Source organism: Dendrobates tinctorius, unplaced genomic scaffold (genome assembly GCF_039654945.1).
Source record: "Dendrobates tinctorius isolate UK_male_01 unplaced genomic scaffold, ASM3965494v1 ptg000136l, whole genome shotgun sequence".
Taxonomy (NCBI): domain Eukaryota; kingdom Metazoa; phylum Chordata; class Amphibia; order Anura; family Dendrobatidae; genus Dendrobates; species Dendrobates tinctorius.
In genome coordinates this window covers 37,439-50,573 of record NW_027361804.1, presented here as the reverse complement: position 1 = coordinate 50,573, position 13,135 = coordinate 37,439, and the positions used below count along the sequence as shown (strand labels likewise).

The 13,135-nt window shown below is 54.7% G+C and overlaps 1 protein-coding gene across 1 annotated transcript in view; it reads right to left on the bottom strand.

The window, feature by feature from the left end:
- Positions 1 to 13,135, bottom strand: part of ETNK1 (ethanolamine kinase 1) — an 82,065-nt gene that overhangs the window by 64,920 nt on the left and 4,010 nt on the right. The window contains exons 2-3 of the mRNA XM_073543995.1: positions 2,724 to 2,983; positions 621 to 761 (exon numbers count right to left, since the gene is read on the bottom strand). Of these exons, the coding sequence (XP_073400096.1) occupies positions 621 to 761; positions 2,724 to 2,983 (401 nt within the window). The remainder of the gene's footprint in view (positions 1 to 620; positions 762 to 2,723; positions 2,984 to 13,135) is intronic.

Here is a 13,135-nt window from a genome sequence, read left to right as displayed (position 1 = left end):
ATATATCTGTATTATCTACTGCGCCTTTCACTAATTACAAGATCCATTTATTTTTTTCTGCTTTTTTATCCCACTTCCCCACGTCCTTGAGTCCAGCTAGTATTTATACTCTACCTGGGGTTGGTTTCTGACCCGATATAAGCTTGGTTACGGACCGGGCTTATATCTAACGAGGAACTGGTGGCAGCATACCGTCCTGGTGTTACTGGGGGATCCTGGCAGTGACGGACCGGAGGTTTATATATATATATTCCCGGACTGGTGATATATACACCGCCCTCACTGCAGAGTGCCCGATAACCAGTACAAGACAGGGCAGCCTCTCCAGCGACTACTTATCCTAGGTGCAGTTCACTGACTGACCTGAGGGTAAGGGGGCGCCAGAGAGCTGTGACTGTTTAAGCTCAATCACAGAGTAGTGATGGCGGGGGGATATCTGTATCCCCCGGCTCTCTCATATGCGTTTTCCTTTCTCATTTCAGTCATAATGTAAATCTTCCTACTCACTGACAGCCGAGATCCTGAAACAGCGAATGTTAGAAAGTAGAACGTTTCCATACATGAGACCGGCTGCGGCACCACCACACGGCGACCCCATCACACGGCGAAACCATCCTCACCTGTCATGGACGAGCGGCTCCGAGAACTCGGTGGGGACGAGGGAGAAGTACGCCCGCATCTTCAGCCACAGGTTGGATTTGGGGATCCAGCCGTTGTGTGCGTGGATGGCGTGGATCTTAGCGAGCTGCCGAGCGATGAGCCTGCGGGACAGAAGGGGAGAAATAATTTAACACCCTGGACACAATGCGACACTCGGAGGGAAGAAAGGGGAACAGCAAAACACTCCGGGGGTGGAGGGGGAGACACGACGCGACATTCCGGGGGTGGAGGGGGATACGACGCGACATTCCGGGGGTGGAGGGGGATACGACGCGACATTCCGGGGGTGGAGGGGGATACGACGCGACATTCCGGGGGTGGAGGGGGATACGACGCGACATTCCGGGGGTGGAGGGGGATACGACGCGACATTCCGGGGGTGGAGGGGGGTACGACGCGACATTCCGGGGGTGGAGGGGGGTACGACGCGACATTCCGGGGGTGGAGGGGGGTACGACGCGACATTCCGGGGGTGGAGGGGGGTACGACGCGACATTCCGGGGGTGGAGGGGGGTACGACGCGACATTCCAGGGGTGATACAATGTGACATTCCGGAGGGGAGATACGATGTAACTTTTTGGGGAGGATACAACGTAACATTCCAGGGGTGGAGGGGAGATACCACATAACGCTTGGGGGAGGAAGGTGCAATATAACATGCTGGGGGGATACATGGCAGCCTCCACAGGACTGTACACAGTGAGGGGCACAGACACTGAGCGTTGTGTCTCCGGGTACGGGCTGCGGTCAGTGTCTTTCACCCTATAATGGCCTCTTTAGGTTCCGTTAATTGGTTCCGTTAATTGGTGGCCGTCTGCGGTCTGTGGTTGGGGGACACCTCCAGATACAGAGCCGGGGGATTAATATATAACAGATCAGTAAAGTATACACCCCCACCCCCCTACAAGGACAAATTCCTACACATCCCACATGCTATTCCTGAAAGTTAGCACGCCCCGTAGGCAGAAACGGAGATTAATGGGGCGAATCGCCGGCTGATCCCATTAATGAGGAGAATGTGCGCAGCGACCACGGAGTCACAAAAGCCTCTTAGCCGCTGACTGTCCTGTGTGAGCAGAGGGCGAATGACAAAGATGGACGCCGTCACCTTCAGACAGAAACGGAGGAAAGAAGTGTCCACAAGGGGGCAGTAACAGGAGACGGGGTCAGAGAATCGCAACCACCTCAGGAACCGAGCTGGAAACTGATCCCGAAGCCCACCAGAGACCCCGCAAACACTCAAAGCCCGCTAGAAACCCCGCAAACACTAACACAGCCCACCAGAGACCCCGCAAACACTAACAGCCCACTAGAGACCCCACAAACACTAACAGCCCACTAGAGACCCCACAAACACTCATACAGCCCACTAGAGACCCCGCAAACACCAATACAGCTCACTAAAGACCCCACACTCATACAGTCCTGTATACCAGAGACCCCACAGCAGCCGTTCATACAGCCCCGTATACTAGAGACTCCACAGCAGCCACTCATACAGCCCCGTATGCTAGAGACCCCACAGCAGCCGCTCATACAGCCCCGTATGCTAGAGACCCCACAGTAGCCGCTCATACAGCCCCGTATGCTAGAGACCCCACAGTAGCCGCTCATACAGCCCCGTATACTAGAGACCCCACAGCAGCCGCTCATACAGCCCCGTATGCTAGAGACGCCACAGCAGCCGCTCATACAGCCCCGTATGCTAGAGACCCCACAGCAGCCGCTCATACAGCCCTATATACCAGAGACCCCGCAGCAGCCGCTCATACAGCCCCGTATGCTAGAGACCCCACAGCAGCCGCTCATACAGCCCCGTATGCTAGAGACCCCACAGCAGCCGCTCATACAGCCCTATATACCAGAGACCCCGCAGCAGCCGCTCATACAGCCCTGTATACTAGAGACCCTGAAAACACTCATATAGCCCTGTATACTAGAGACCCCGCAGCAGCCGCTCATACAGTCCTGTACACCAGAGCCCCCGCAGCAGCCGCTCATACAGTCCTGTACACCAGAGACCCCGCAGCACCTCCTACAGTTCGCGGCTGTGACCTCGTACCTGCAGATCTTCGGATTGCAAACGTGCTCCGGATCCAGAGCCGCTCCCTGCATGAACTCGTAGCACAGGCCATTGTTAAAGGTGCAGTACAGTTTGGGGGCGCAGCCGTGCGCCTGCAGAACCCGGAAACTCTTCACTTCCTCGTCGCGGTCAACGAACAGCTCGGTCTTATTCCCGTAGATTCGCACCAGGACCACGTCCTCCATAGCGTCTCCGACATAGCAGCCTATCAGCTTATTGGTTATCCCATCTGTAAAGACCTGAAAGAGCAAAATGGAGACCGTATGAGGCGGGCACCCCGATAACACAGAGACCGCACGAGGCGGGCACCACGATAACACAGAGACCGCACGAGGCGGGCACCCCGATAACACAGAGACCGCACGAGGCGGGCACCCCGATAACACAGAGACCATATGAGGCGGGCACCCCGATAACACAGAGACTGTATGAGGCGGGCACCCCGATAACACAGACAGAATGAGGCGGGCACCCCGATATCACAGAGACCGTACGAGGCGGGCACCCCGATAACACAGAGACCGTACGAGGCGGGCATCCTGATAACAGACACCGTACGAGGTGGGCACCCCGATAACACAGAGACCGTACGAGGCGGGCACCCCGATAACACAGAGACCATATGAGGCGGGCACCCCGATAACACAGACTGTATGAGGCGGGCACCCCGATAACACAGACAGAATGAGGCGGGCACCCCGATATCACAGAGACCGTATGAGGCGGGCACCCCGATAACAGACAGTACGAGGCGGGCACCGATAACACAGAACGTGTGAGGCGGCCCCCCAAACAGTGGAGAAACCCCAGCACCCACGCATGGCAGCGACTCCGGCCCCCCAACAGAACATTGCAACAATGCCGGCCCTTGTAAGACCCCTAACAGCGATGTCCACATGGTGCACTGTTCACACACAATCTGATGGCGCGTACAACGCTCAGATCACACAGGCGACGCCGTTCATCAGACACATGACATCAGACACATGAACTCCTGACGTTTTCTACAAACATCCCCTGATCTTAGAGAGATGACGTCACTGAATTAATGAGACAACGTTCTGGACGATAGGAATCTTTGTTCCATCCGACGCTCCGGCGACTCCTGAGCGATTCTGTCTCTGGATCAGACCACACAGGACGGGAATTTCCACCTCTTCTTCCCGGTCTCATCGAGGAACGAGTGAACAGTCAAATTCACACTGCGCAGTTATAGAAAGTCGTATGAGAATTCTGTGTCATGTAAATGACTTCATACACGGTGACGGCACGTTACTGGGCACATCATCCACATTACACAATTATCAGGAAGGAGCGGGTCCGGAACAGCTGGCGTGAGACTGTATAAGCTGTGGATTGTTGTGAGTTCATTTTCCCCATCACTACTGAGGCCCGAGGAACTCCCTCTTCTGGTAAAGAAAGGTAGTGAGCCTGATTATCAAACATCTGAGGCTGATGATGATGACTGGCTGAGTGGAGTTACTGACTGGATATAAGGCTGCCGACGCCCTTCTGCCCTGTGGGTGATTTCTCTGTGGGATCCTTGGAGACCAGACTGAATTCCTGCTCCTCTAAAGCTAAGTTTGCTGCTCAGCCTTTTGCATTTGTGCTTAGACTTTGTTTTTCTGGATTTCTGCCATTCCCTGCTGGGGTGGGCTGAATTCCTTTAGCTCTGTCTTCTGAAAATACCTGAGTGCTGATTTAGTTTTTGAAGCCTAGCTGCTTCAGGGTCTTTTTCATATCAGCTTGTTGGCTTATGTCTTTGATAGGGTTTTGGCAGATTGCAGACAGCAACCTTCCTTTCCTGTTCTGTTTAGCTAGCTTGGGCCCCATCGTTTGCTCAGCCTATCTTTCTATCTGTGTGAGTGTTTTTTCATCTTGCTTCACCGTCATTATATGTTGGGGGCTGACTTTTACTTTGGGGTCTGCTCTGGGGCAGTTTAGATTTCCTTTTCTGTCTTTAGGCTATTTAGCGCTCCGGCTGTGATCGAGGGGTCTAGGACATCGTAGGAACCACCCACAGCTACTGCTAGTTGTGTTGATAGGTTCAGGGATCTGCAATCTGATAGTTGCCAACTTCTCTGGTTTTCTGGACGTAGCTTCTATTTTTGTGTCTGCCTCCTATGGTGACTCAATCATAACAGTGGATACATTGTGTCTCTTTACATTGCAGACGTCTCCCAGGTGCTCCATTGACCACAGTATTCCTGGATCCGGCCTCCATGTGATACATCCCAAACAGATCTGAAGAAGGTGGCGACCGGGAAAGTGACCGATACTGAGGGGAGAACACATGAGTCCGGGGCGATAACTGTTGGCACAATGTAGACACGTCAATGCAAAAACTGTAGCAGCGTATATACAGTCAGACCTTGAGGGCAGTTCACTTCTTGGTTCTTGCAGATGACCATATGGGATGGACACTGGTGTGAATTTGTATTAACAAACAACTTATCTTCAAGGATAGATTCTACTTACAGAAACAAGGTACCGCCATGGGCACAGACAGTGTGCCGTCATATGCAAATTGTTACTTCGTTTCTGGGAAATACAGATTTTGCACGGTGACGAAGTGCATGTCTCAGACCTGGTGCAACGTTGGCATTGCGATATTGAAAATGTTTTATTAATCTGGCAGGGCACTGAAAGTCAGTTAATCCAAATTATGCAGGCCCTTAATTGCAATTCCTTCTACCTTAAATTCACTTCTAAGTGTCTTAAATCGAAAACTGACTTCTTGGATATACAACTGTGTGTCGAGGACGACGGAGTGATACAAACTGATTTGTATTGTCAAGGGACAGCAGTGAACTCTGTTTCACGCCTCCTTGACACACATTAATCCACTTATGAAGGTCATCCCGATTGGACAGTTCCAGAAAGCCAGACAAATTTGCTCCGTGAACAAGAGGTTCGAACAACAATTCAATATCCTCCAAGATAGATTCAAATCAAGGGGATACAGCAGTAGGAGAATCAGAAATGTCTGCAGGAGAGCACAAGGGATGAGCTCCTGATACAGTCCAAGAAGGTGACACGTATGGGCCCTGCAGTTTGAGGTTTTTACTATTTCTGTATGCTTGTCTTGCTCTTAGTGCACATGTGCAGACTGATCATGGTCTCGTGCTCGAACTTTGCAGGGTGGTCTCTTCTTCCGAATGGGTAACCTCATTTTCTCCTCATGTTTACCGCTGACACTTCTATTTTGGACTGAGACTGGTGGATTGGATTTTGCGTTCCCCTTGTACACTCTCTTGCTCAGGATGATTGGGGGCACTTGTGGGGTGGGTGGGACACAGGATGAGTCACATCTTATGGAGCAGATATTTACACTAGATGTTGCGTGCCGGACCACCACATATGGGTTCTTGTATTACTTTGCTCTCATCTAATGGTTTATCCTTTATCGCGATGGTTGCATGTTTACAAAATTTATCTGATTTTTGGACACTTTTTTCCCCACTGTGAACCTTCTGACAATCCCTTTTTGCATTGCACACATCTGTAGTTCCCAAGGATGGCTGCCAATGTGCGTATGCACAGTATATCCGATGGCCAACGCAGAATACCGTGGAGTAGCGCGATTGTCACTCATGTCACAGGGTCATTAACCTCACATGCATGCGACACAACGATGGCTTCGGGCGGATATGCAATTTTGCCGCGGGTGGTGCTGCTCATGTGGCACTTAATTGGTCTCATGTTTGTGGAAATATAAACCCTGCCAGGACAATACGAAGCAGCACCTCCCTTTAAGAAAGCAATAAAGCAAAACGCGCGTCAGCGCGGTGTGGAGGGTCTATCACACACCTTGGATAAGCAGCGCATTGCGCATTTGATTAGAGGTGTATGAGCGACTACTTTTTGATGACGCATTGGACTCGTGCAATCTGAACTCTTTCCATAGACTCTGCATAATTTATCTATTAGTAGGTCTTCACCTGAAATGTACAGAATGGCCATCTTTCTCCTGGGTGGTCCTATTCACCGTCCGCACTCCTTCATGTTCTTTATTAGACCTTATACATGTGTTATGTGAGATTTTGATATGTTCTAATAAATATTGTTTTTATGCTAATCTGTGGTTTGCTTTTGTTTTCATATATACAGTCAGGTCCACAAATCTTTGGCCGGTGACAAATCCTCGTGATTTCAGCTCTGCAGGACGCTATTTTGGATATAACATGAATCAACCGAGATGTGACTGACGTGGAGACTTTCAGGGTTAAAGGGGTTGAACACAATTCTCCTGTGAAACCTTTAGGAATTGCAGCCATTTCCTACAGTCTCCTCATTTCAGAGCTCAGAAGGAATTGGACAAATTATCTTTCCCATAAATAAAATGTCCATGTTTAACCCTTTGTGGAGAATCCTTTGCAGCAATGATGTCCTGAAGTCTGGAGGCCATGGACGTCACCATCGCTGGTCTCCTCTGGTGTCAGGCTTTACAGCAATGCCGTCCTGAAGTCTGGAGGCCACGGACATCACCATCGCCGGTCTCCTCCTATGTGAGGCTTAGTATGACGTCCTAAAGTCTGGAGGCCACAGATGTCACCATCACTGGTTTCTTCCTCTGTGAGGCTATGACGTCCTGAAGTCTGGAAGCCACGGATGTCACCATCGCCAGTCTCCTCCTATGTGAGGCTTAGTATGACGTCCTGAAGTCTGGAGGCCACGGATGTCACCATCGCCGGTCTCCTCCTATGTGAGGCTTAGTATGACGTCCTGAAGTCTGGAGGCCATGGACGTCATCATCGCTGGTCTCCTTCTATCTGAGGCTTAGTATGACGTCCTGAAGTCTGGAAGCCACGGATGTCACCATCACCGGTCTCCTCCTATGTGAGGCTTAGTATGATGTCCTGAAGTCTGGGGGCCACGGATGTCACCATCGCCGGTCTCCTCCTATGTGAGGCTTAGTATGACGTCCTGAAGTCTGGAGGCCATGGACGTCACCATCGCCGGTCTCCTCCTATGTGAGGCTTAGTATGACGTCCTGAAGTCTGGGAGCCACGGATGTCACCATCACTGGTTTCCTCCTATGTGAGGATTAGTATGACGTCCTGAAGTCTGGAGGCCATGGACGTCACCATCACTAGTTTCCTCCTATGTGAGGCTTAGTAACAATGACGGCCTGAAGTCTGGAGGCCATGGACGTCATCATCGCTGATTTCCTCCTATTAATTTATTTTCCTCATTTATATAGCACTATTAATTCCACAGCGCTTTACAAACATTATCGGTACTATCCCCGATGGGGCTCACAATCTAGATTCCCTATCAGTATGTCTTTAGAGTGTGGGAGGAAACCCATGCAAACACAGGGAGAACATACAAACTCCTTTGCAGATGTAGTACTTGGTCCTCTGGGAGGCTTAGTAACAATGGGGGCCTGAAGTCTGGAGGCCATGGACGTTACCATCACTGGTCTCCTCTGATGTGAAGCTTTGCCGCAATGACGGCCTGAAGTCTGGAGGTCATGGCTGTCACCGTTGCTTGGTTCGTCCCGTGTGAGGCTTTGCAGCAATGACGGCCTGAAGTCTGGAGGTCATGCGCTGTCACACCGCCTCTACCATGTGTTACAGAGGATGTGCTGAGGAGCCTTCTCCAGACTTTCTTCTTCCATCACTCTGGTGCAGGTTGACCTCAGTTTTGCTTTTCCAGAACTGAGCACCTTCTTTAGATGTTTTCTGGCAAAGTCTAATCTGGCCTATTTTATGTCGGATTAGTGGTTGTGGCAACCCCTCGGTATTTACTCTAATGAAGTCTTCTCCTTATGGTGGACTTAGATGATGAGACACTGACTCCCTGGAAAGCGATCTTCTTTTGAAGGGGGAGGCTGTGAAAGGGATTTTTCTTCACCATGGGATGGAGTCTGCAATCATCGACCACTGTTGCCTTCTGTGGACATTCAGGCCTTTCGGACTTCCCAGCTCACCAGAGCGCTCTTTTCTTTGTACCAAACTGTTGATTTGGCCGCTCCCGACATGTCTGCTCTCTCTGATAGATTTCTTCTTTTTGGCCTAATGATAGTTGGTTTCTCTTCCATTGAGAGCTGTGCGCATGTTGTGGGTTCACAGCAACAGCTTCTAAATGCAAATGCCGCACCTGGAATCAGCTCCAGACCTTTTACCTGCTTTATCGATGACGGATTAATGAGGGAAAATCCTGTGACAGCCATTACAGAGCTTCTGAGATAATTGTCCATATTACAGAGCCAGGATTCTTGAATCTCTCCCCTAGTTAGGATGAAACCCCCTCAGATTAAAGCTGCGCCCAGACTGATCACACCTGACAGCCATGCTCCTGATCTCATCAACCTCCGTTGATACCAGAAATTGTTTTGAATGAAGATTTCTTATTTCATGGCAGACTTGTGACATGAGAACCGATCACATAACAACGAGACCAGTCCTCTAAAACACCGATCCTGTACTGGCTGGAGGTTATAAGAGGGGGTGATATCAGGGGGTCCCAGCACCGCAGAGATGGGGGAGGGGAGGTTTCTTCACTTCCTTTCTTTTCCATATTGATCAGAAATACAGGCAGCATGCAATGGCTGATCACAGAGGACAATAGCTTGTATTGAGCAGGGTGCGCTGCGGGGGTGATGCTGGGAGCAGGGATTCCTCAGTATTTCGGGAATGTCGCGTGGTGGGCAGTCAGATCCCTATTCATTACAGTAAGCAAAACTTGTGTAATAAGAATCTGATGACTGCACGGACCCCGGACATGAGGGTAGGGGGCTGTAATATCAGCCAGGACACCGGGGGACAGCAGACAACACAAGCACACTATCCCCCCACCCAGACCCTGCGCCAGCACACACCGGACATGAGGGTAGGGGCTGTAATATCAGCCAGGACACGGGGGGGGGGGCACCAGACACAGCACAAGCACACTATCCCCCCACCCAGACCCTGTGCCAGCACACACCGGACATGAGGGTAGGGGGCTGTAATATCAGCCAGGACACCGGGGGGCACCAGACACAAACAAGCAAACTATCCCCCCACCCAGACCCTGCGCCAGCACACACCGGACATGAGGGTAGGGGGCTGTAATATCAGCCAGGTCACCGGGGGGGGGGGGGCACCAGACACAACACAAGCAAACTATCCCCCCACCCAGACCCTGTGCCAGCACACACCGGACATGAGGGTAGGGGCTGTAATATCAGCCAGGACACGGGGGGGGGCACCAGACACAGCACAAGCACACTATCCCCCCACCCAGACCCTGTGCCAGCACACACCAGACATGAGGGTAGGGGGCTGTAATATCAGCCAGGACACCGGGGGGCACCAGACACAACACAAGCAAACTATCCCCCCACCCAGACCCTGCGCCAGCACACACCGGACATGAGGGTAGGGGGCTGTAATATCAGCCAGGTCACCGGGGGGGGGGGCACCAGACACAACACAAGCAAACTATCCCCCCACCCAGACCCTGTGCCAGCACACACCGGACATGAGGGTAGGGGCTGTAATATCAGCCAGGTCACCAGGGGACAGCAGACACAACACAAGCACACTATCCCCCCACCCAGACCCTGTGCCATCGCAACATTTATCATGTGAGCCAAACATCGGAGATGGATTAACAGGTCCGCTAGCATGTCCACAGACCAAAGGGGCTCAGAGCTCCCCGCGGCCTACATCCAGGCCCAATATATACAGGACCGCTCCATGAGCCAGGGCCCCCGCAGCCTCCATCCAGGCCCCATATACACAGGACTGCTCCCTGAGCCAGGGCCCCCGCAGCCTCCATCCAGGCCCCATATATACAGGACCCCACCCTGAACCAGGGCCCCGGCGGCCTCCATCCAGGCCCCATATATACAGGACCCCACCCAGAGCCAGGCCCCAAATATATACAGGACCGCTCCCTGAGCCAGGGCCCCCGCAGCCTCCATCCAGGCCCCATATACACAGGACTGCTCCCTGAGCCAGGGCACCCGCAGCCTCCATCCAGGCCCCATATATACAGGACCCCACCCAGAGCCAGGGCCCCCGCAGCCTCCATCCAGGCCCCATATATACAGGACCCCACCCAGAGCCAGGGCCCCCGCAGCCTCGACCGAGGCCCCATATATACAGGACCGCTCCCTGAGCCAGGGCCCCTGCAGCCTCCATCCAGGCCCCATATATACAGGACCCCACCCAGAGCCAGGGCCCCCGCAGCCTCCATATATACAGGACCGCTCCCTGAGCCAGGGCCCCCGCAGCCTCCATCCAGGCCCCATATATACAGGACCCCACCCAGAGCCAGGGCACCCGCAGCCTTCATCCAGGCCCCATATATACAGGACCGCTTCCTGAGCCAGGGCCCCCGCAGCCTCCATCCGGGCCCCATATATACAGGACCGCCCCCTGAGCCAGGGCCCCCTGAGCCAGGGCCCCCTGAGCCAGGGCCCCCTGAGCCAGGGCCCCCTGAGCCAGGGCCCCCTGAGCCAGGGCCCCCGCAGCCTCCATCCAGGCCCCATATATACAGGACCAAACCCTGAGCCAGGGCCCCCGCAGCCTCCATCCAGGCCCCATATTTACAGGACCCCACCCTGAACCATGGCCCCCGGCGGCCTCCATCCAGGCCCCATATTTACAGGACCGCACCCAGAGCCAGGGCCCCCGGCAGCCTCCATCCAGGCCCCATATTTACAGGACCGCAACCTGAGCCAGGGCCCCCGCAGCCTCCATCCAGGCCCCATATATACAGGACCCCACCCAGAGCCAGGGCACCCGCAGCCTCCATCCAGGCCCCATATATACAGGACCGCTCCCTGAGCCAGGGCCCCCGCAGCCTCCATCCAGGCCCCATATTTACAGGACCCCACCCTGAACCAGGGCCCCGGCGGCCTCCATCCAGGCCCCATATATACAGGACCGCTCCCTGAGCCAGGGCCCCCGCAGTCTCCATCCAGGCCCCATATATACAGGACCAAACGCTGAGCCAGGGCCCCCGCAGCCTCCATCCAGGCCCCATATTTACAGGACCCCACCCTGAACCAGGGCCCCGGCGGCCTCCATCCAGGCCCCATATTTACAGGACCGCACCCTGAGCCAGGGCACCCGCAGCCTCCATCCAGGCCCCATATTTATAGGACCGCTCCCTGAGCCAGGGCCCCCGCAGCCTCCATCCAGGCCCCATATTTACAGGACCGAACCCTGAGCCAGGGCCACGGCGGCCTCCATCCAGGCCCCATATTTACAGGACCGAACCCTGAGCCAGGGCACCCGCAGCCTCCATCCAGGCCCCATATTTACAGGACCGAACCCTGAGCCAGGGCCCCGGCGGCCTCCATCCAGGCCCCATATTTATAGGACCGCTCCCTGAGCCAGGGCCCCGGCGGCCTCCATCCAGGCCCCATATTTACAGGACCGAACCCTGAGCCAGGGCCCCGGCGGCCTCCATCCAGGCCCCATATTTACAGGACCGAACCCTGAGCCAGGGCACCCGCAGCCTCCATCCAGGCCCCATATTTACAGGACCGAACCCTGAGCCAGGTCCCCGGCGGCCTCCATCCAGGCCCCATATTTACAGGACCGCACCCTGAGCCAGGGCACCCGCAGCCTCCATCCAGGCCCCATATTTACAGGACCGCACCCTGAGCCAGGGCCCCCGCAGCCTCCATCCAGGCCCCATATTTACAGGACCCCACCCTGAACCAGGGCCCCGGCGGCCTCCATCCAGGCCCCATATATACAGGACCCCACTCAGAGCCAGGGCCCCGGCGGCCTCCATCCAGGCCCCATATTTACAGGCCCGAACCCTGAGCCAGGGCACCCGCAGCCTCCATCCAGGCCCCATATTTACAGGACCGCACCCTGAGCCAGGGCCCCCGCAGCCTCCATCCAGGCCCCATATACACAGGACCGCTCCCTGAGCCAGGGCCCCGGCGGCCTCCATCCAGGCCCCATATTTACAGGACCGAACCCTGAGCCAGGGCCCCGGCGGCCTCCATCCAGGCCCCATATTTACAGGACCCCACCCTGAACCAGGGCCCCGGCGGCCTCCATCCAGGCCCCATATATACAGGACCCCACTCAGAGCCAGGGCCCCGGCGGCCTCCATCCAGGCCCCATATTTACAGGCCCGAACCCTGAGCCAGGGCACCCGCAGCCTCCATCCAGGCCCCATATTTACAGGACCGCACCCTGAGCCAGGGCCCCCGCAGCCTCCATCCAGGCCCCATATACACAGGACCGCTCCCTGAGCCAGGGCCCCGGCGGCCTCCATCCAGGCCCCATATTTACAGGACCGAACCCTGAGCCAGGGCCCCTGCAGCCTCCATCCAGGCCCCATATATACACAGGACCGCACCCTGAGCCAGGGCACCCGCAGCCTCCATCCAGGCCCCATATATACAGGACCCCACCCAGAGCCAGGGCACC